The sequence below is a fragment of the Bidens hawaiensis genome, unplaced genomic scaffold (assembly GCF_021521415.1).
Source record: "Bidens hawaiensis isolate Kalapana, Puna unplaced genomic scaffold, B.hawaiensis_p1.1 tig00001032_1, whole genome shotgun sequence".
NCBI classification, from domain to species: domain Eukaryota; kingdom Viridiplantae; phylum Streptophyta; class Magnoliopsida; order Asterales; family Asteraceae; genus Bidens; species Bidens hawaiensis.
In genome coordinates this window covers 1,765,246-1,787,391 of record NW_027491060.1, presented here as the reverse complement: position 1 = coordinate 1,787,391, position 22,146 = coordinate 1,765,246, and the positions used below count along the sequence as shown (strand labels likewise).

Here is a 22,146-nt window from a genome sequence, read left to right as displayed (position 1 = left end):
ACTTTCATTTATATATTTACTAAAATAAATTAGGTCTACTACAATTTAGACTATTTAGTCAACTTTAATGAAATTAAAATATCACCCGTTTATAATTTGGTGTAGATTTATTACATTTTTAGGCCTAGTAGCAGTTTGATATTCATGTTTACTTTATTTGAGGTTGACTCACTTATGTTTATTCATCTATGTTCAGTTAAGGGCGGCAAGTGTTGACACAACCCGAAACATGACTTGAACCCAACATGAAAAAAAACAGGTTTTTGGTTGACTAGCACGACCCATTTGAAAAAAAAGGCGGGTTCGGGTTAACTAATACGACCTGTTTAAAAAGGTCGGGTTCAGGTTGACCCGTTAACCCCGTTATAAGTATTTAAATAAAAACTTATATAATTATATTTTTTAATTTCAGTTTTCTGTTTTTTCTAAATATACCCATGCAATTTCCAATCTAATTCAATTATATCCATTTTGCTTGTTTTTTTAAAATGACATGGTGTCCTCAATATAGGTCTTGTCGGGATAGGTTTAATTCTTTGTAGTGATTACTCATTTGCTTTACTCAAAAGTCTAAATTATATCCATTTTGTTTTTAAAAGAATGTTTAATTTTTTTAAAGAGGGTTAAACGGGTTATTTTCATGTCGACTTGAATTTGTGTGTGTATGTGCAGGTTATTGTTAAAATCTTTGACACAAATAATAATATGGGCCAGGTTTGAATTGCACATTTCAACCCACCAACCCGACACGATTGATACCACTATGTTGAGTTATGCCCGCTTAGAGCATTCCCATTCCGTTCTCCATATTTTGTGAGGGGAGTCTCCATTTTTTAGAGATGATTAAAAGTGGTTGTGAGAGGAGGAGAGAGAAAATGTTACTGATCATGGTTAAATTTGGAGAAACACGTTGTTCACCTCTATAATTTTTTAATGTTTTTGAAAGTGGTTGTGAGTGAAAGAGAGATAAAATGTAATGATAAAAGTATAAAAAAAGTATTATTTAATTGAAAGTGGAAGAGAAAAGATGGTGTTTTTTAGTGTAATTATAGAGATGGAGATGAAGAATGGAATGAGAATGCTCTTACGATTGATACCACTTTGTTCAATTAGTTGTTCGTATTTGATCGTTTTTAAACATTAACAAGCCTTCCAGTTTTGTTCAATTTAGATACAAGTTATTGATCTATAAAGAAAAAATAACACAACAATAGAACATCATACCTAAAGTATCGGCTATTGCAACTGTTCATAGCCCATCGTGTCTCAAATTGGAACTTGAACACGTGTTGCAATTTTGCTAACCTTAATTTTGCTAATCAAGCCTTTCTTCGGATTCTAGAATAGCTAGGCATTTCAATGGGACAGATTCCGACTCCAAATCGCATAATCTAGTATCCTATAATTTAGTTCTTATATAATGTTTCGGGTAATCAAATCGGTATCATCTAATACTATAAACACCTTACCAACAGAATATTTTAAAGGGAAAATTCCCAAAAATGTCTCATTTTTTATGCGAGAGAATCCAAAATTGTCCTAGAAATTTCAAAATTCCAGGTTTTAAGTAAATTTATATATGCACGTAAATAAAAATGCGCACGTCTCAACGGTATATTTAACAAATTTTAAAACTATATATCTCAAAAGTTATAAAACAAAACAAAATACATGTAAAATTTATTGTAACAATAATATACTAAACTAAAAATCCAAAATAAGTAGATGAACTAACCCTAAAAGCATGTGATAACACCTAACTTCCTTGTAATTGACATGAGTTTGAATATGAAACCAACTACTTAAAATCGGTCACAAGCTACTTAAAATCGGTTTATCAAAAACTCAAATCGAGTTGATTAAAACAAGCCTGAGTCCAAGCCTAAAACCATGCTTATTTAAAATCCGGTCCAAGTTCGAGCTTCACTTATCAAATGTATTATCTACATAATTTCTATTTAATATATTAACTATATATGTGTATAGTAACTATAATTATTAGCGGGTTCTCTAATAAGGACACCGCCCCCCTAAAGCCCAACATGTTGTGGCGAGTGCCTTATTTAGTGGAATCGTCAAGAGTTTAGAAGTGAAGTTTGATCTATCCCCTCGCCAAAAGGCGGTGTTTGAATGCCTTCGGGCTCCTCGGGCTCAGGATTTTCTAACGGCCATCCCCATTGAAGGATTAGGCCAACGTATGTCGGGTTTGGAGTATCGGGCTATCCTTAAGTACCGGTTAATGATCCCTATGTTCCCGACGGATGAACCTTGCCCAATTTGTCGTAAGGTCTGTTTGGATTCTTTTGGTGACCATGCGGTGCATTGCAAAGAATTGCCTGGCTTTAAATACAGACATGATCTGGTTAGGGATGTTCTGTGTGATGTTCTTAAACGGGCAGGGATTTCTGCTAAAAAGGAGGCCCCTGTTAACTTTCTCACGGATCCTATTGAAGGGAGGTTTACTTTACGACCAGCTGATATTCTTGTGTTCGGGTGGGCAGGGGGGAAACACGCCTGTGTGGATCTTACAGGAGTGTCTCATCTTGTTGGGCTCAGGGACCGTGGGTTTGTTGTGGGTCAGGCTGCGTTGAAGGCTGAATCAGGCAAAGTTGTTAAACACGAGAAAGCTTGTTTAGATAATCAACATGTCTTTCTACCATTTGCCTTTGATACATTTGGTTTTCTGGCTCTAGAGGCTGCGAAATTTTTGAGTAGGGTTCAGCGCGTCGTACACGGAACCTCTTCAGCTTCTAGGTCCCAAAGCTTCGTTTTTAGCAGGATTGGCTTTGCTGTTCAAAAGGGAGTTGCGGCGCAGCTTGTTGCCCATTTGCCTGCCACTTTATTGTAATCGTTTTATAGTAAATTATATAAAACTTCGATTTGAAAGGAAATAAACCTGATTATTATACACATATTCAAGATAAAAAAACAAAAATATATGTGTTATATAATATAAAACTATAATTATATCTGTATATAAGTTAATTAATACTAAATAAACAAGTTGGGATTGAACTTGATAAATGATAACCAGTTAACCACTCAAGAGTTGTTGAAAAATCAATTTCATTAAATAGAAAAAAACACGCAACAATGAAAACTTTGGACGAAATCTACATACTGAGTTAATAGAGGGACTGCTATTGTAAATAATCCATCATCTTTCAATATATATTTTAATTTTTTTTCCTTTTTTATATAAAAGAAGATTTCTTCAACACGTATGATTCGGATCAAGAACCGGGTCAAAAGAAGTATCCATAGTTCCATACCCATACCCGAAATCGAGTGATCCAATCCAGTAAACAAACCCTCACTCCACCCAACGACCACCAGCATTGCCCTATAAATAAAACCCTGATACATCCTCCATCAAATTCACATTCACAGACAGACAACTACTGAATTCATTCTCTTTCTCTCTCTCTCTCTTTTCCCCACACACTCCTACTTTTGCTCTACTGGATTTCAATCTCAATCAATCAATCCAAGGTATATATATATCCCCGTCGTTCATATTCAATTACATATTATTATTAATTAACCGATTATGCCTGATCGTACATCGATTCAATTGCTCTTTAGGGATCTAGAATATTAATATATTATATGCTAATTAAGCCCTAGGTCAATCTGCTTATTAATTAGGGTTTTGATTACCTTTTGTTTATTCAGTTTGTTTGCAGGACACGTGATTATATAGTTTATCAAAAGATCTGGAGATAGGTTTATATACATATAATACTTAATTTATGTATATGAGTAATAATGAATTCTAAAGGGAAGCCATTGTTTGATCTCAATGAGCCTGCGGCTGAGGAGGAGGAGAGTGATGGCGTGTTTAGTTTTCAGCCTCAAAGGGCGATTCCGTCCACTACGCATACTTCCGACTTGTTTAAACCATTGAATAGTCCGCGTAGGATAGTGAACAACAATGCGTTTTCGCACGCGTCTTCTGTTTCGGGGTTTCAGCCTTTTATTTGGTTGAAAACGGTGCAGATGTCGGAAGATGATGAAGATCGGAATCGGAAGAAGGATGTTGATTTAGGGACTGTGGTTGAGAAAGAAGAAGGTGAATGGTCTGATGCGGAGGGTGGTGGTGGTACTGGTAGTGTGTTGGAAAAGTCGAGTTCTGCACTTGTTGATGATAAGTTGGAGGTGAAACCGATGGCTGTTTTAGTTGACCAAAAGGTTTCAAATGTGGCTGCGGTGGTTAGTATGGTTAATATGTCTACAGATGTTAATGATATGAAGGATGAAGATAGTAATCATGGTTCTTTAGGACATGAAGCAGAGGGTAGTAGTATGCCTGGAAAGTCAACTTCTGCTTCTGCACATGATGAGGATAAGTCAGAGGTGAAACCGTTGTCTGTTTTAGTTGATCAAAAGGTTTCAAATGTGGCTGCGGTGGTTAATACGTCTTCAAATGTTTGTGATATCAAAGATGAAAATAATAATCAAGAAGATAGGAAAAGTAGCGATAGTCAAGAAGATTCTGTGGTGGCTCCAAAACAAAAAGAAGTTAAAGGAATTGAAGCTATTCACGCTTTAAAGATTGCTAATAATGCTGCAAAACGTCCTAAAATTGACCAACAACGGGAAGCAATGTTGGGCAAGAAACGAAGCAGGCAGACCATGTTTCTTAATTTGGAAGATGTCAAGCAAGCAGGAGCTATTAAAACCTCAACCCCTAGAAGACAGAACTTTCCGCCCCCTGTCACTTCACGTATTGTGAAAGATAAACAGATTCAGCCTCCTATAACAAAAGATTCTAAACAGGTTGACCAATCATGCAATGAAAGCAGCAGTAGTTATATGGAATCTTGTGATAATAAGTCTGAATCTAATAACAGTGACATGAATTTGGGAACTTTAGGTCGTCCAAAAAGGTCAATTAGTAGTACTGATCTTGCTGCAGAGGATAAATATGTTATTAATAACAGGCAGAGTGTATTGAAGCAGACAAAGAATGCACAAGTCCCGAGTAGAAAGAGTGGTTTAGTTAGTCAAAGTTCTGTTGACTCTAAAGCAGTTGGAGGTAAAAAGCTTCCTTCTAAGAAGCCATTGATTGTTGCTACTCAATGTCAGGACACATCAGTGGAACGGCTTCTGCGTGAGGTGACTAATGAGAAGTTTTGGCAGCATCCAGGTTTGAAACATTATACTAGCTTACACTTAATTTTGACTAGATTGATTGTAAAACTTTATCATGATATATTATTTTGTTCTTTTGTCATTGTCATTGAGTAGTATAAGTGAAACCAATTGATGGGTCACGTGGGTTGGGGTCCGGGTTAAAACGGGTGTATTGAAATGGGCGATTCTTTATAATCTCTTTTTTGGTATTTTAAATAAAGATGTATAAAATTAAATAACTTAGGTAGTAAGGTGTTCACAAAAACAATAGTATTACAGGTAGATATGCATCAAAATTAGACTTGAAACAACTTTTAGCCCGTGTGAAATAAAACACAACCCAATCATTATTAGGCAAATGAATCTACCCTTCTTCTATAAATTATGATTGGTATTTTTTTTAGTTTTTCCTTGTTTCATTCGACATTGGCTTTGGATATAACATATTCATTTATCATGTATCATAATTATATGTATCCTTCAAACGAGATTGATGGATTCCTCATTCCAGTCAATGTTGTAGAAAAAAGTTGACGTGATCTATCTTGTATTCACCAACTTACACTTTGATATATGAAATATATCTTGATGGATATGTGACAAACAAAAAACGTGGAAGCAGCGAACCCTATGGTTAAACGTGTTGGGTTATGAAGGCCTTTGGGCCGGTTTTATTAGAAGGCCCGGTTTTGGCTCCTAATTATGTTTAACCCTAATCTTGTTTATTATATATATCCCATCATGTAATAGTAATCTTGGTTCTGAGCTAATAAGAAAACCTAGTTGCAGCCCGTGGACGTAGGTCCCCTCGCGGGGACCGAACCACGTTAAATTCTTGTGTCGTTTATATTTTCGTTTATGTGTGTTTATCGTTGTGCATGTGTGTGCTGTTTCGCTTCCGCGCGCCGCTTTGTTCCTAACAAGTGGTATCAGAGCTTTGGCTCGTTGTTTACACACGGTTTTGCACGGGTATCGATCGAAAAAAAAAAAAAAAAAGGTAGAAGAGGCTGGTTTGAGAAGGGCCGCTACAGTACCGCCGCCGCCGCTACAGTTCCGCCGCTGCTGATTAGGGTTCCGCAGCTGCTGGTTCGTTTTTTTTTCTGATCAGTTTCCAGTCCTTTTATTCCTTGGTAGCGCCGCCGCCGCTACAGTACCGCCGCCGCCGCTACAGTTCCGCCGCTGCTGATTAGGGTTCCGCAGCTGCTGGTTCGTTTTTTTTTCTGATCAGTTTCCAGTCCTTTTATTCCTTGGGTAGTTTGGTTGTTTGCTGTAATCAAAACTCAGTTTGGATAATGGCTGAGGACGGAAAGATCAAGATTGAGAAGGTTGATGGGCCATTGTTAGTTTTTGGGCCAGCATTTGGATTTTGGTTGATTGGTTTGTCATGTGAACTTGGATATAGTACTGGTGATGGATAAACTTGGAGAAAATGGAACCAGCGGGTGTGCTGGTGACGGCATAAGTGAAAGAAAAAAAAATGAGGTTAGTGGCAAGTCATGTAAACTATTGCTCGTTTGGATGATCTTTCGGTTAGGGTTTGAGTTAACTGATCGTGTGTACGGTCATAGAACCCTTGGTACCGCTTGATTTCATGAAAGTTCTACTGTTGTTATAGCTGTTTGCCTGTTAGCTGGTTCGAAACTGTGATTATTACTTCTTGTTCGTTTGGAATTGTGAAGTTATATCTTGTTTGGTGGTGATCAGTGGTACACCATTTGAGAGGTTCATAATCTCGTGTTGGGTAAAGTTATTTGCCGGGATAGTACGAGTGGGGTTCATCTCATGGAGTGTTGGTGTGGCATGGGTTGGGATAACAGGAACAGTGGGAGCTGGGCATAGTCGACTTGGTAGGTTGCGTAGAGGTGAGACATTTTAAGAGTCGATGTCGAAAGGTTTGGAATTCTGCTTTTGAGAATGTATCTGGGGTTGATGCATTGAGACTCAGTGAAGGCGGTGAAGACTCTTGGGTTCAAGATTCTAGTTTGCTTTATTTCTTGTTACTCACTTCAATGAAGCATTTGTTGAATCTTTTAGTTAAAGACTTTTGGAAGATACGGTCTCTGTATCGTCGGAAGAAGTGAACCAACTTCCGAGTTATAAGGTCTTGGCTCGCTGAATCGGGTAGAGCTAAGGGGTTTCAGTTTGCAGACATGAAGCCTGGAGCCACAGTGATGTTAGCTTGAGCGTATTCGGAGGTCTGAACATGTTCGGGGTTTTGGTAACAGTGGGAGCACGCGGTGTGTTCTAGGTTTGTTTCCAAAGGGACGTTGAGTTCGGAAGACTGGGAAATCCGAATGTGAAAATCTCTCCTGGTATAGTCTGCTGATTTTTGGAGAGTGATTATCCTCTGGAAGTCTTTGGAGCCGGTAGTGTGAGTAAGTGAGGGCCGGTTAAGATTGAGGATGAGCCATTGGCGGGTTTTGTCATGGCTGGGTCTGTGATGACCGGATTGGAGCTCTCGGGAGCTTCAATGGGCCTTTCAGGTAACTGATGGGAAGGGGCGCTGCAACTGGTGTGGATTGGTAGAAATTTTAGCTTGTTCTTGGAACTGGAGGCTTGGTTGATTTCTATTACTGAAGATTACTAGAGTTACTGGATGAATGAGATTGTTATATTTACTTGGATGGCAGGCTGGAATTTATCGCAAGGCCTTCAAGTGGGAAATTGTTGGGTTATGAAGGCCTTTGGGCCGGTTTTATTAGAAGGCCCGGTTTTGGCTCCTAATTATGTTTAACCCTAATCTTGTTTATTATATATATCCCATCATGTAATAGTAATCTTGGTTCTGAGCTAATAAGAAAACCTAGTTGCAGCCCGTGGACGTAGGTCCCCTCGCGGGGACCGAACCACGTTAAATTCTTGTGTCGTTTATATTTTCGTTTATGTGTGTTTATCGTTGTGCATGTGTGTGCTGTTTCGCTTCCGCGCGCCGCTTTGTTCCTAACAAAACGTACATGTCTCTTTTCTCAAAAACTACCTAAAAGTTCAACCACCAAGATCTTTGTTTTGAGTTATGTGCTATGTATTGAGAGCAAAAAGCAACTGTATCCACCACTCTTCCATTTTTAATGTGTGTATATTTATATACAGCGAGTCCGCTCGCAGAGTCACTATTTTTCTCCATTCTTTTTAATCCCATCTTTTTTCTTATATAATGTTTGAAAAATATGGTTTTTAGTTCCAGTCAGCTCTTCTGTCAGCATCTTGACTGGAAAGTATACTAAGTAGTCAACAAGTAAAAACCCTAAAATGATGAAGCTGCTGCCATTATTTATGTTAGAATTAGGTTATAGTTTTCCTTCAAAAGATAGATGGTGGTTAATGGCCCTCTTAGCTTCCTGATGTTAAGATAAACATGAATATGCATTTACTCTACAATACTTAAAAGAAGCTGCCTACATCAATCGTCAACCAATTGATCTTACAGTTGTTTCAAATATCAATAATCACTTTAACTATTTATGTAGAATATTCTACAATACGGTTCACTATACATGTAGTAGTGGCTTCTTTTGTAACTAGCTTAATCATCTGTTAGTCTTTCCTATGTAATAAAACAACAAAAAATTCTATACATTCAGAGGAGGCCGAGCTTCAATGTGTTCCCGGAAGCTTTGAATCAGTGGACGAGTATGTTAAAGTATTTGAGCCCTTGCTTTTTGAGGAATGCCGAGCACAACTCTACAGCACGTGGGAGGAATCAACCGAAACTGGTTCTAGAGACTTACATGCAATGGTCCGCATAAAAAATGTTGAGAGACGAGAAAGAGGTATTACAGTTCAACTATTTACAAAACTTGTTAATATTTATAAAACAATTAAATAAAGCAGTGCCTTAATAGATACTGATATCACGTGTGTTTACAGGTTGGTATGATGTGATACTTGCACCTACAAATGAGTGCAGATGGAATTTTAAGGAGGGTGATGTGGCAGTTCTTTCGACCCCTCGACCTGGGACAGGTTTGTTTACATATCTTCAAACTTCATATAGGTGTATTACACACAATACTTAATTTGTGTGATGCATTTGTAAGACAAGAAATATCTTCGCAAATACTAAATTTCAAATGTTAATTTCATATGTACCCTTAGAAACTTATGTAATATCGTATATATCAAACCTAAACTTAAAGTATCATATATTCCCTTTTTAAATGAATTTTTAGTTTACGACCAATTTACCCTTTTCAAATATCATACTTTTATTAACCCTATTTTTATTTTGCTAATATATCCTTTGCGTCAGAGTGCAGCAGTTCAAGAACTCATTCTGATTAGAAAATCTCCCTTCATATAGAAATGCAATAAAATGGGGATCTTTCTTTCAATCCTGAATTACTGAAGAAAAAAAGTTGTTTTATGTTTTGATTTTTTTTAAAGTTAAACATGTATTTTTGAAAATTAATTTTCTATATATCAGTTTTATACAAATGATTATTAAAATACAAACAGACATTTGATTTTGTCTTTTAACAGCTAACGCTAGAATTTTAGAAAAATAACATAATTTATTAGATTAATAAATAATAAAAACATAGTTAAACACTTAAAGAATGTACATTTGATATTATCAAAAAATATTGATATTGATGAATATTAGAATTTAAAGTTACAAATGGGTAAATCCGTAAATATGAAACTTTGAAGTTTGAAGAAAATAAGGTTAGAAAGGTCATATTTAGAATTGTTTTTAATAAAATGGTTAAATATGATATTTTATGGTGTTTATAGTGATATATATGGTATTCTATGTTTGGGTTGGGTATATATGGTACTTCACAAGTTTTTAGGGCTATGTATGAAATTCACCCAAAAGCGAAAACATTGTTCATAATTACAAAAGTACAATGTAAAAGCACAAACACAATAGAGTAATATTAATGTCAAACTGAACGGAAACTGTTATTTGGACCGAATGATTAATTTATTTAACAAAAATGAATATTCATTCAGTAGTTATACCGAAGAGGAACAACAGTTCAACTACCGGGGAGGAATCGGAGGTAAGTGGACGCGTGGCTGGTACTGTGAGGCGCCACATACCAGTAGATACTCGTGATCCCACAGGGGCAATTCTTCACTTCTATGTAGGGGATTCTTATGATTCCAACAGGTATGTTCATGCACAGAATATTATTTAAGAATGTTCATCTTAATTAAAGAATAAACACGTGGTTGCTAATTACAACAGGGTTGATGATGATCATATATTAAGGAAACTGCACCCAAAAGGAATTTGGTTTTTAACCGTTCTCGGTTCTCTTGCTACAACTCAGAGAGAATATATTGCATTGCATGCTTTTTCCAGACTCAACTCCCAGGTGGGTCCCATCCCACAATTTCACTTTCTTAGCCTGTAAACGAACCGAACCGAACCGAACGGTCAGTGAACCGTTGGGTGGGAAGTTCGTTTATTTTTTAATTTAAGAAACAAACTAACATGAACAAAACGTTGAGTTCATTTAGTTAAACAAATGAACATGAACATGTGTCTCGTCCTTTCAGTTATGTTTGTGAACGGTCGCTTATGTTTGTACGTTTAAGTACATATATGTTCGCTAGTTTACGTTTGTTAAAGATGGTTCGTTTATGTATTCATTTAACATGTTAGACCCATTACAATTCAGTCTAGTTTTATCAAATTTAAATATAACCTGTTGCAATTTAGTCGTTTTAGTAAATTCTTAGGTCTAACAGATTGATATTCACGTTTACTTTTGATTGGTGTTTGCTCAGTTATGTTCGTTTATATTTGTTCGTCTATGTTCAGTTATATTTGTTTACCGTTCTTCTGTGCTAATAACGAACGATCATAAAGGAGCATTTTCTTAACAAACGAACACAAACAATAAAACTCACTTCGTTAATTCTTCGTGTTTGATCGTTTGTTCGGTTAAAGCTAAAAGAACGAACACAAACATGCTCCGTTCATATTCGTTCGCTTCATTTACAAGCCTACTTTTAGGTGTTGTTAATGTATAAATTATAATCCGTTCAAAATACTGATTGTTTTTTATGTTTAGATGCAAACCGCAATTCTTCAACCGAGCCCGGAACTCTTCCCCAAATATGAAGAACAAGCACCCGCAATGCCCGATTGTTTTACACCAAATTTTGTCGATTATCTCCACCGAACGTTTAACACACCACAATTATCAGCTATTCACTGGGCTGCAACGCATACTGCAGCTGGTACAACTAACGGGTCAACAAAAAAGCAAGAACCATGGCCTTTTACTCTTGTCCAAGGTCCACCTGGCACCGGTAAGACTCATACCGTATGGGGCATGCTTAATGTAATACATCTTGTTCAGTATCAACATTATTATACCGCGCTACTTAAAAAACTTGCACCAGAGAGCTACAAGCAAACAAATGATAATATCACTTCTGATAATATCCCAAATGGGTCGATTGATGAAGTCCTACAAAGCATGGACCAGAACCTATTCCGAACCCTTCATAAACTCTGCCCGAAACCTAGAATGCTCGTTTGTGCGCCCTCAAACGCTGCAACCGATGAGCTGCTTACGCGTGTTCTTGACCGTGGGTTCATAGATGGCGAGATGAAAGTGTACCGACCTGACGTGGCTCGAGTTGGGGTTGATTCGCAAACAAGAGCGGCTCAGGCGGTGTCGGTTGAACGCCGAACCGAACAGCTTTTAGTGAAGAGCCGAGATGAAGTTTACGGGTGGATGCACCAGTTAAAAGGTCGTGAAGCTCAGTTATCTCAACAGATAGCTTCTCTTCAACGAGAGCTTAACGTTGCGGCTTTCACAGGTCGGTCCCAAGGCTCGGTCGGTGTGGACCCCGATGTTCTTGCGTCACGTGACCAAAGCCGAGATGTGTTGTTACAAAATCTTGCGGCGGTGGTTGAAAACCGCGATAAAGTGTTAGTTGAAATGTCACGTCTTTTTATTCTCGAAAGTCGGTTTCGTGGTGGTGGGGGTTTTAATTTAGAGGAAGCACGGGCTAGTCTTGAAGCGAGTTTCGCCAACGAGGCGGAGGTCGTGTTCACGACGGTTTCAAGTAGCGGTCGGAAGCTTTTCTCACGGTTAACCCACGGGTTTGACATGGTGGTTATTGATGAAGCGGCTCAAGCTAGTGAAGTTGGGGTGCTTCCGCCTCTCGCTCTGGGTGCGGCGCGGTGCGTGCTCGTGGGGGACCCGCAACAACTTCCTGCAACCGTTATTAGTAAAGCTGCTGGGACGTTGTTATACAGTCGAAGTCTTTTTGAACGGTTTCAACAAGCAGGGTGCCCGACAATGTTACTTTCCGTGCAGTATCGAATGCACCCTCAGATACGAGAATTTCCTTCAAGATATTTTTATCAAGGACGTCTTACCGATAGTGAAAGTGTTATTAATATGCCGGATGAAGCGTATTACAAGGACCCAATGTTGAAACCTTATGTTTTTTATGATATTACTCATGGACGGGAATCACATCGGGGCGGGTCGGTTTCTTATCAGAATGTTCATGAAGCGCAGTTTTGTCTTCGGTTGTATCAACATCTGCAAAAAAGTGTTAAGCTGTTGGGTATAGGTAAAGTGTCGGTGGGGATAATTACGCCTTATAAGCTGCAATTGAAGTGTATACAACGGGAGTTTGAGGAGGTTTTGAAGTCTGAAGAGGGGAAGGATCTTTATATTAATACAGTTGATGCGTTTCAAGGGCAAGAACGGGATGTTATTATTATGTCATGTGTGCGTGCTTCTAATCATGGTGTGGGTTTTGTTGCTGATATTCGCCGGATGAATGTTGCTCTCACACGTGCACGAAGGGCACTTTGGGTATCAATCTTTTTTCCCTTTTTTCTATTCTAATTTATCTAAGTTAGTTGGGTCAATTCATAGTAGCTGCATCAAAACCAATTTTCAAAGGGTAAAATTAAATTACATTTCCAACCATTTTTAAGCCTACTTTTAAATATTTTTACTTCCATATCACAATTAGTATTCTCTTCTATCAAAAGTGTGAGTTTGGTTATCTTTTGTATAATTTTTGTTTCTTAATAATCGGAATATGCTTAAGCATTTTAGACAACAAAAACTAGTGGCGTAAATAACCAAATATATAATAAAAATGCTAGATATAAATGTATAATTAAGGCGTTAATAAATAATAATGAAGTTGAGTCCGAGCTGAGCTCGAGCTTGACTCAAACACATCCAAGCTTTGGTTCTGAACTTTTGATTATTCAAAATCTCATAATCATCTTCAAAGTGCACATCCCTAACTTACCTTTCTGTATTGTCCTTTATAGGTTATGGGGAATGCGAGTACATTGGTTCAGTCAGACGATTGGGCTGCACTAATTGCTGATGCAAAGGCCCGGGAATGTTATATGGACATGGACTCAGTTCCCAAAGATTTTATGGTGTCAAAGGTCCCACCATCCGCCTACGGTTCACAACAGACAAGGTTTTCCAACACAAGGAGTGCAAAGAGACCCTGGCTCAGATACAGATCATATGACCACACAGAGTCTAGATCAGAAGACGATGAGAAACCCAACTCATCATTTCCTCCAAGAAACGGGAATTACCGTCCTTTCAAAGCACCAACCGAGGGCTCCCTTGATGATTTTGACGAATCGGGTGACCGTTCACGAGATGCTTGGCAGCATGGCATTCAGAAAAGACCAAATTCAACCCCTCTTTCTGGAAAACGAGACCCGTCGTGATCTTGGTTTCTTGGGTGTCAAGTTTTGATGTTGTGGGTTCACGAAAATTTGGACAAAAGCTGCTTTAAACGAGCATGAAAGGCCGTTTTGAAAGAAACTGGGCCGGCATATGAAGGGTGCATATCTGGGACATGAGAGTATGCGGGTAAATCTGGTGCTCGGTGTTTGATTTTATTTGTTGACGATTGGATTAAGACGGAAGAAATGGGGGTATAACGAGTTTAAGGTGTATACGGAATAGAAACATTTATAATTTGTTACTTGAATCGATTCGTATAGTAGTAGTAGTGTATAGAAAGGGTGGGGTTGATGATTAAGGTAAGAAAATTTTCACTAATTTATAAGTTTTGGGGTTGATGATGAACGTTGTTTTGTACATGCTTTTTACCTAGAAAATAATATTTATCAACTTAAAAGCGTTTTATAGTTGTGGAGTTCGCTTAAATTCCGAGTTTTATGTTTTCAAACTTCTATTATTGTGTTTGCTAGGTTATAACCCGTGTACTACACGGGATTGAGTACCATATATTTATAGAATTTTGGAAATTTTATAATAGATGAACACATATTATATTTGAATATTTTACATTTGCAATTTACATAATCAAGCTATGTAAACAAAAATGATATTAGTAGATTCTAAAAAACATTTCTATTTATATGCTACACTATTACCCTAGTGTTATGTTTTGTGAATACATATTTTGTGTTTTTGACCTGTCGAAAACCATTATAATGCATGAAGTAAGTTGAATGTGTAAATTACTTTTATAAATTTTAGAAAGTGGTAAATGATAGATGAAAAATAACATTTAAAAGTACATTTTAGATCAATAACATTTAAATAATTTTAAAAGTACATTTCAGAGGCAACATTAGTAATAGGTTGAGATTGGTGGTAAATCTGTGGATATCCAACATATTGTGGTTGTAGTGGTTGTTGATGTTTAGAAGAAACAAGAATAAATTAGAAGCACCATATTTGTGTGTAACAACTATTGATTGAGGATAGTTGAAGAACAACCTAACTGAGTCAGTCCTGACACATATATAAAACCAAAATGCTGGTAATCTAAAATAAATTAGTTACAGTAAACACTGATAATTAAACATCTAATTAGCTATATCACCAAAAATAAGCAGGAAGCCAAGACAAACAATAATGGCCCCAACTTCCAATAAGCATATATCATCGCCCATATGGCTTTACTTTGGAGGAAAAAATTAGGAATTCCATAGTACCTTATGGCTATGCAAGAAAACACATCAAAATATGATTTACATTTTCCAACTTGAAAACTTAAAATGAAATAAACAAATAAATAAATAACTATGCTTTATATGTTTAGGGAGCCTTCCACTCTTCCATAGAAGTTTCCCATGATTTTGGCTCAAGATTTGACCAAGACCCTGCAACTCATGCAAGACAAGAAACACAATATTTGAGTTGGCTAAATTCCACAAAAATAAAGAATGCTTTCAGTTGATTCATTTGACAACTTCAGAAAATATGAAAGCACATCATTCATGACAAATGGGGCTATATATAAAGCAACACTTATATAACAAAAGAATTCTTACCAAGCATGGAACCTCTTAAAAAAAAGTCAGTAACACCATTCTATTGTTAGATTGTCACTAACAATAATGAAAAAAATAATAATATAAAAATAAATTAGTGATGTGTGCCTGTGTGGAGATGGAAATACCCCTTATTAATTTAAGGAACTTTTCCTATTATGTTAGATTGTTAGTAAAGTTCCAGCTGATCATAAATAGTACTACCATATTAATCTAAGTATACATAAGAAAAGAATTGAAAGTGAATCAGTAATGAGCTAGTGGGCTATAATCAGAACTCAGATGGTAATCCTAAATAGAGATAATGAAATGCTATAAAAGAAAATTACCGATTGATGGCATCATTGGCCTCAGTTTCACCTATCTGGTAATTGATTCGGAGTACTTGAGGAGTACACGGAGAGTACCCCGACATGATAAATATAAAGAAAATTAATTTTTAGGTAATATATATATTTCAAATATCATAAGTTTACTAATATTTATAACAAAATAAGTGAATATCAATATAAATAAGATAAATACATTTTTAAATACTAAATTATTCTAAAAATTGTTAATCATTAATTAAAAAAATGATATTCGTTCATAATACTATAGAAATACGAATTATGTTGTACTTTTATGTCAAAATATGCCAAGTTAACCGACTAGATGTATTTCTGGCTGATGTTGACCACCTGTGAACAATTTTTAGTAACTAGGCGGAATTTAAAGAAACTCCCATCAGCACCATACCTTGTAGCGAGTACTCGGAGAGTACTCGGCCTTGTAGACCTACTTTTACAACATTGGTTTCAATAATACGATACCGGTACCGACTTCCATGGGAATCAGTTAGAACTTAGAAGATAAAATAATCTTGTCAGGGGTATTCATATTGTTAACACATGGACTCATTACATCGTATTTATCTTCTTTTTTTTTAAAAAAGAAAATCATTGAGTATGTTAAAACGCATACAGCATGATTTCGTTCACAGAGAGAACTTGTTAACTTGGTATAATATATATCTCAAGGTTTTTTTAACTTCGAACTCTCCAAGCATTTACAATCCATCACATACTTCTTTCCATTAGGGTGGACAATTTGGTTTGGGTCGGTCTTGATCCTTATCATTTTAAACATTTCTAGCGCTGCATCATAAATACAAGTATCATCCATCGATTTTGTTTCGATTTCATACATTTAAGACATGATAATGTACCGAGAGTTCTTTATTTTCAAGTTCCTAAGGTTTTTCTGAAACTCTCATGTCTAGTGCCTCTTCAGGAGACCAGACCTTATCGTGCACCTCAAATTGATCATCTTTATTACTTCTACTTGCTTTTTTAAACACAGTTAAATTAACCTTTTTTTTTACTTTATTCGTAACTACTTAAGGAATTTGTGTGTATAAATATAACATATGATAAATATTCATAAAATTATATTTTAAAGTTAAACGATGGCATTGTTCGTGTAATTTATAAAAAAAGAAAATTCATTTATACATAAAATGCATTGGGGGTCACTCACTCATTCGATCGGTTAAACTTTTCATTTTAATTTGTAATTTGTTAGGTTTAGTGATTACTCGAGAATGATGCATTTCCTGTTCACAGGAACACTAGTCGTCATGCCATGTACACACCACTAGCATCACTCGTTCAACTCATGTTTCAAAATGAAGGCTACTCTCCTTACAAGACTCACGGTCCGTTAATGATAATGTCCGTGGGTGCATTAACCATAGCCACCATCACTTCTGGTCTGCTGTTCTACGTAAACTATAATAAAGAGCCAGATCAGGAAACTTTTCGGCCTTATCCATTACATGATCCTCAAAACCACTTTTTGCTTGTCTGGAATCCTGGCGCCACTCTCTCTTTTGTTGGTGTTATTCATCAGAGATCACAGCTGTCATTGGATTGGTTACTTGGTCAGTCTTTGGAGTTGTAGTTGCTTCTAACTTAGTTGGCTACATCAAGTTACGTGGTAAGAAGGGCAAGCAGAGCTAGCACAGCCGTTCGGATGTCATGTTCGTGAAGAATCTCGTTAAGACTGAAGTGTACACAAACCATGTGAGTTCTAACTTCTAACCCCTTTTCACTCTTTGGGGTGATATGCATATTGTATGTTATAAAATGATATTCAAAGATGAAGCATTAGAGGTGCGTTTATAAGCCATGCTAACAGGTGAACCGTTTTAATGGGCTTATATTCTATTAGAATTAATAATGAACTATAGATATACAATTATACACCAAAACACAAGCAAAAATGTAAATCTGCACCTAAAGTATAAATGTTTTACTAAATCACTTGTGAAAATCATCTGATTCCTTTATCGGAGTCGACCAATGGACCAGTAACATGATAGTCCGTAAAAACATTGCGAAAAAAGAAAGGGAGGGGAGGGGGGGGGGGTAGGGTACGTTTTTAAGAAAAATACACCCAAAGGAAGTAGGAAAAATATATTACACAATATCTATGATCTTGAACACGATAAAGTACACATTGATGTCTTATGTTTCTACCGCTTTCATAGTACTTGTATCTATTAAGACTCTTTGCTACATTTAGAAACAAGAAACTAATATATGTACCCGTGATGAAAACATGCTCCTATGAAGACAGTAAGAAACTTGATCACAAGCTAGTCTTGATGTTCATACGCACGGGAAACTCGTTGACATCAATGAAGCATCTCATCTAACTTCTGCCTGTATTTAGCCAAATTCTGCAGCCAGGACAAAAAAGACATACGTAAATTCAAACGACAGAGAATACATGAGTTTGCTACATTTGATACAAGTTTGACTACTAAAAGCTTGAATCAACCCAAGCTTAAACGAGCTCCAGCCTAAAATAAGCTTGTTTATTAAACGAGGCCATGCCCAAGCTTCACTTGTCGAGCTCGAGCACTGATCAGGCTCGCGAGCTTAAAAGAGCTTATTATTAATATAATTTTTTATTTAATATATTAAATATGCATTTAAACAATCATAATTATATACATATATATAAAACGATATAATATACATTATGTAAAATATAAAAAATATAATTAGAATCTCTGTATAAAAATAATTTTAAGTGTTAACAAATTAATCAACATAATAGCCAAGCTCGAACTTGAAAAACTACTAACGAGCAGAGCTCAATCTTTAGAAACAGAGCTCGAAACGAGCCAAACTCGAGATTAGTCGAGCTAGGGGTCGGCTCAGCTCGTTTAGACCCCTACACCCAACTTTGGGTTTAGGGATGTGAATTTCTTACCCAATACGAGCCTATCACAAAATTTGAAGGTTTGGGTTTAAGCTGAACACGTTTAGCTCATCGGGTTGTGTTAAGTTGACATGGGGCCATGGGGGGTGTTCACATATTGTCACGTTGGCACATTTAACCATTTATTTTTTAAATAGTTTTTTTTATCATAACTCAAACTGATTGTGTAATATAAGCCAAAATCTAAAAGATAAAAGAGAAATGATCATCAAGTTTTATAGTTTAAACGAAAATATTTTATATAAAACGGATTGCATGTTATTTAAAAAGCGGGACCGCACCAACTAAAACCATCTTATAGTTTTAAAGCAATAAACATGATAATATGGTGACCTTAGTATAGGCATAGACACCGGCCTCAGTAGGGGCGGCTGGACTTCCTCTTCTAATGTACTTTTCCTCTTTCACAATGTAAAGCATCGGTATCCCGGTTGATAGTTCCAAGCTTATAACCTAATAATTAAAGCATGTAGTTTTCAAATTTCAAATAATCAGATATTACATTTGATATTATACTATCTTACCTCTTGAGATGTGAGTTTGTCAAGATACATTATAATAGACCTCAAGGAATTCCCGTGTGCAGCAATCATTACATTTTTTCCTTGTTGGAGTTGAGGTTCAATCTGAAAAAGGTCATTTTTAGACATTTATCTATACAACAAATAATCAGAAACATAAAGTAAAATGGCAAAAAGGCAAGAAATATGAAATGAATTGATATAAATGCAAAAAATATGAAATAAAATGGCAGAAATGCAAGAAATATGAAATAAATAAAATTGTAATCTTACTTCGTTTTTGAAGTATGCAACGGCTCGTTCAGCACACATTTCCAAACTCTCTCCATTTGGTGGAGGTATATCATAACTACGTCTCCACACGTGTACTTGTTCTTTTCCATATTTATCTGCGGTTTCCTGCTTATTTAGGCCCTGTAGTTCCCCGTACCTGAAGAGAGTGGAAGTCTAAGGAATGCAGAATGCCAGTGTGTGTCTATATATATATATATATGTGTGTGTGTGTGTGTGTGTGTGTGTGTGTGTAATTCTTACATTCTTTCATTCAGTTGCCAAGCTGTAACCACAGGTATACATTGCTTCTTTGTTTCCTCGCTAAAAATTTGACTCCAAGCTTTTGCTTGTTCATTTTCATCATGCATGACTATAGGAACCTACAAAAACCAGTAATTTATATAATGAACATTCTACCCTTTTCTTAAGGTGTCATATTTACCCATTTCATCGAGTATAAATTATACCATTATACCCTTCTCTTTATCCTTACACTCCAAACTCTAATATCCTAATGCAAGTTTTAGGGTATAAAAGTCATAATTTTTTTTATCCCAAACAGGTCATATAAAAAAGTAGCTAAACTAAATCTTGTCAAACGGGTTGAAAAGTCAATCTATTTTTATGTGTACAACCTCCCAAATTGATTAATTCAGATAATATAGTTTTTAAAAACATATTTAACATATTATTAATTTATTATACATAAATAATTTGAAAACTGAGTACCTTTTTGCGACGATGTTGAGTCATGGCAAGCATAGCAGTCATTTGTGCACGAATCAATGCGGATGTGTATATCATGTCAATTGGTATATTACTTATCCTCTTACCCGCTTCAATGGCTTCCTCCACACCCTTCTTTGTTAATGGCACATCAACACAACCAGTGAACAAGTTCTTCTCATTCCAAAGCGATTCACCATGCCTAATCAATATCAAAGCCGCCTCACCTGAAACACTAACTCAGTTTGAGAATTTTAAGTCAACAAAATCCATAACAATATGTTATGATCAAATACACATTCTTTGATGTAAATCCACTATAACTTTGATTTATAGTTATTGGCTTTAAAAGGTGCGCAGACCAGCTAGAAATGCCTCAAGGGCTTGAGGCAGCGCTAGGGTGTAAACGGGCCGCCCCGAGCTCGATTCGAACAATATTCTATAGCTAGCTTAGTTATTCACGCTCAATATCGGCTCGTTTATTATAATCCCAGCATTCAGATAAATATTCATTTCAATCTCTTTTACATCATGCATAAATTCTTATTATCTCATCGTCAAATGTGAAATGTGAAATGAAGCAAGATATCATACTTGGTTTCTTGGAAGGGTCTTTGGAGGTGCCAATCAACGGTGCTATAATCGGATTGTTAGCTGAGTTCTCAGACGAAGAAGACGACGACGCTTGAATCGATCCACGACTTCTCTTTCCACAATAATAACCTCCTCTAACCAACTTCATGGAAATCTTTCCACAGTCCTGGTGCAGGGCCGAATTACCAATACACCCTTGGGATTGTTGGGTAGCAATAGATTGGTGAGACGCCATCGCAGCCATTCTGGAAATCAACAACAGACTTTTAGCCATTTAGCTTCTAGAATCCATAATTATTAACGAAATTTCTATTATTTGAAACATTTTTATTTGATTTCATGTATCAAAATCTAAAGTCAAATCACATAGCATCCGATAAATTGCAAGTCAACATCAAATGTAAATGAGTCTAATAATAACTTCAAATGATTCTAATTACAGCAACTATTTAACCAGATGTTGACTTTGAAAGTGAAACATATAGTTAACAAATCTGATTATAAACAACAACAAATCAATCAATCAACCATTCACAAACAACCAACACTAATCAAACACCACAAATTTACACCTTCAAATCAAACCCTAGCGAATGAAGACTACAAAAAATTGATTATACATCACAAAATACAACAAACGCATCATTTATAAGAAACTTGAAACTAATTTGATATAAAAGCGCATTAAAACCTAACAGTAACAAATCCGTGTAAAAGTAAAGTGAAGTAAGAGAAATACATCTTACATTATTGATTTGGCGATACAAACGATGCAGATACAGAAAATAAATAAAATGTATCGTGATGGTTGATTGTGAATGTGTTGTGTTTGGTATGGTGACAATATATAGAATATATCTTTGAAAGATGCGTCGCTAATTGTTGAAATCTGGTAGCCCAACTTGGTTCAGTTAACATTTTACATTTATTTAGTTATATATTAATTTTCTTAAAACGAACCCTTCTTTCTTTTTTATTTTTAAGCCTATCTAATTTGGAGTTACTTTGGTCATATTATGTTGTTTTAACCGGGTCCACGCTACCTTTGGAGTTTGGTTTGAGTGTTTTCACGGAAACTCGTACCGCCGGCTGCCACTTGACAGTCATTGTACCACCATAAGAGAATAACTCTCTTACGTAACACGTGGTGGAACGAAAACCCGAGTGGGCTTGGGATCCGAAGTGACAACAACACAAGGCTTGACTTAAATCCTTCATTGCTAGTATTCACCCAAAGTAACTTAAGTAGGGATCGAATGAACTTGGGTCTCCACTGGAGAATCCAAGTTTTCCTACCACTAGGCCAGAAGTGGGGGTTTAGTTTTTATATTAAATGATAGAAGTATACAAAGCGGT

At 36.3% G+C, this 22,146-nt stretch overlaps 3 protein-coding genes across 4 annotated transcripts in view; 1 reads left to right on the top strand and 2 right to left on the bottom strand.

Annotated features, from left to right (window-relative positions):
• Window positions 1–2,334: 2,334 nt before the first annotated feature.
• LOC143553188 (uncharacterized) overlaps window positions 2,335–22,146 on the bottom strand; it is a 233,343-nt gene continuing 213,531 nt past the window's right edge. Inside the window, exon 14 of the mRNA XM_077043236.1 lies at window positions 2,335–2,345. The gene's annotated coding sequence lies outside the window, so the exon portion shown is untranslated. The remainder of the gene's footprint in view (window positions 2,346–22,146) is intronic.
• LOC143554827 (putative ATP-dependent helicase C29A10.10c) lies at window positions 3,505–14,304 on the top strand. Of its 2 annotated transcripts, none has more exons than XM_077044510.1 (7): window positions 3,505–5,149; window positions 8,718–8,906; window positions 9,004–9,099; window positions 10,096–10,252; window positions 10,331–10,460; window positions 11,163–12,932; window positions 13,406–14,304. In XM_077044510.1, exons 1-7 carry the CDS (start codon window positions 3,769–3,771, stop codon window positions 13,823–13,825), a joined length of 4,143 nt encoding a protein of 1,380 aa, XP_076900625.1. In that variant the 5' UTR covers window positions 3,505–3,768; the 3' UTR covers window positions 13,826–14,304. The 2 variants fall into 2 exon arrangements, with proteins under 2 accessions (XP_076900625.1, XP_076900621.1); XM_077044506.1 differs by having other exon boundaries at window positions 10,093–10,252.
• LOC143554820 (2,3-bisphosphoglycerate-dependent phosphoglycerate mutase 1-like) lies at window positions 17,853–21,035 on the bottom strand. Its single transcript, XM_077044499.1, has 7 exons — window positions 20,791–21,035; window positions 20,200–20,423; window positions 19,732–19,850; window positions 19,471–19,627; window positions 19,201–19,302; window positions 19,010–19,129; window positions 17,853–18,128 (listed from the first exon to the last, which is right to left on the bottom strand). The coding sequence occupies exons 1-7, from the start codon at window positions 21,032–21,034 to the stop codon at window positions 18,084–18,086; spliced, it is 1,011 nt and encodes a 336-aa protein (XP_076900614.1). The 5' UTR covers window position 21,035; the 3' UTR covers window positions 17,853–18,083.

What these genes read in the sequence shown, in the direction of transcription:
- LOC143554827 (XM_077044506.1), top strand. Translation starts at nt 3,769, where the DNA reads ATGAATTCTAAAGGGAAGCCATTGTTTGATCTCAATGAGCCTGCGGCT. An exon ending in GACCCCTCGACCTGGGACAG is followed by an intron (nt 9,100 to 10,092) that starts GTTTGTTTACAT and finishes ATATTCATTCAG; the next exon opens with TAGTTATACCGAAGAGGAAC. An exon ending in GATTCTTATGATTCCAACAG is followed by an intron (nt 10,253 to 10,330) that starts GTATGTTCATGC and finishes TAATTACAACAG; the next exon opens with GGTTGATGATGATCATATAT.
- LOC143554820 (XM_077044499.1), bottom strand. Translation starts at nt 21,034, where the DNA reads ATGGCTGCGATGGCGTCTCACCAATCTATTGCTACCCAACAATCCCAA. An exon ending in TGGCAACTGAATGAAAGAAT is followed by an intron (nt 19,628 to 19,731) that starts GTAAGAATTACA and finishes CACTCTCTTCAG; the next exon opens with GTACGGGGAACTACAGGGCC. An exon ending in ACAAACTCACATCTCAAGAG is followed by an intron (nt 19,130 to 19,200) that starts GTAAGATAGTAT and finishes TTTAATTATTAG; the next exon opens with GTTATAAGCTTGGAACTATC.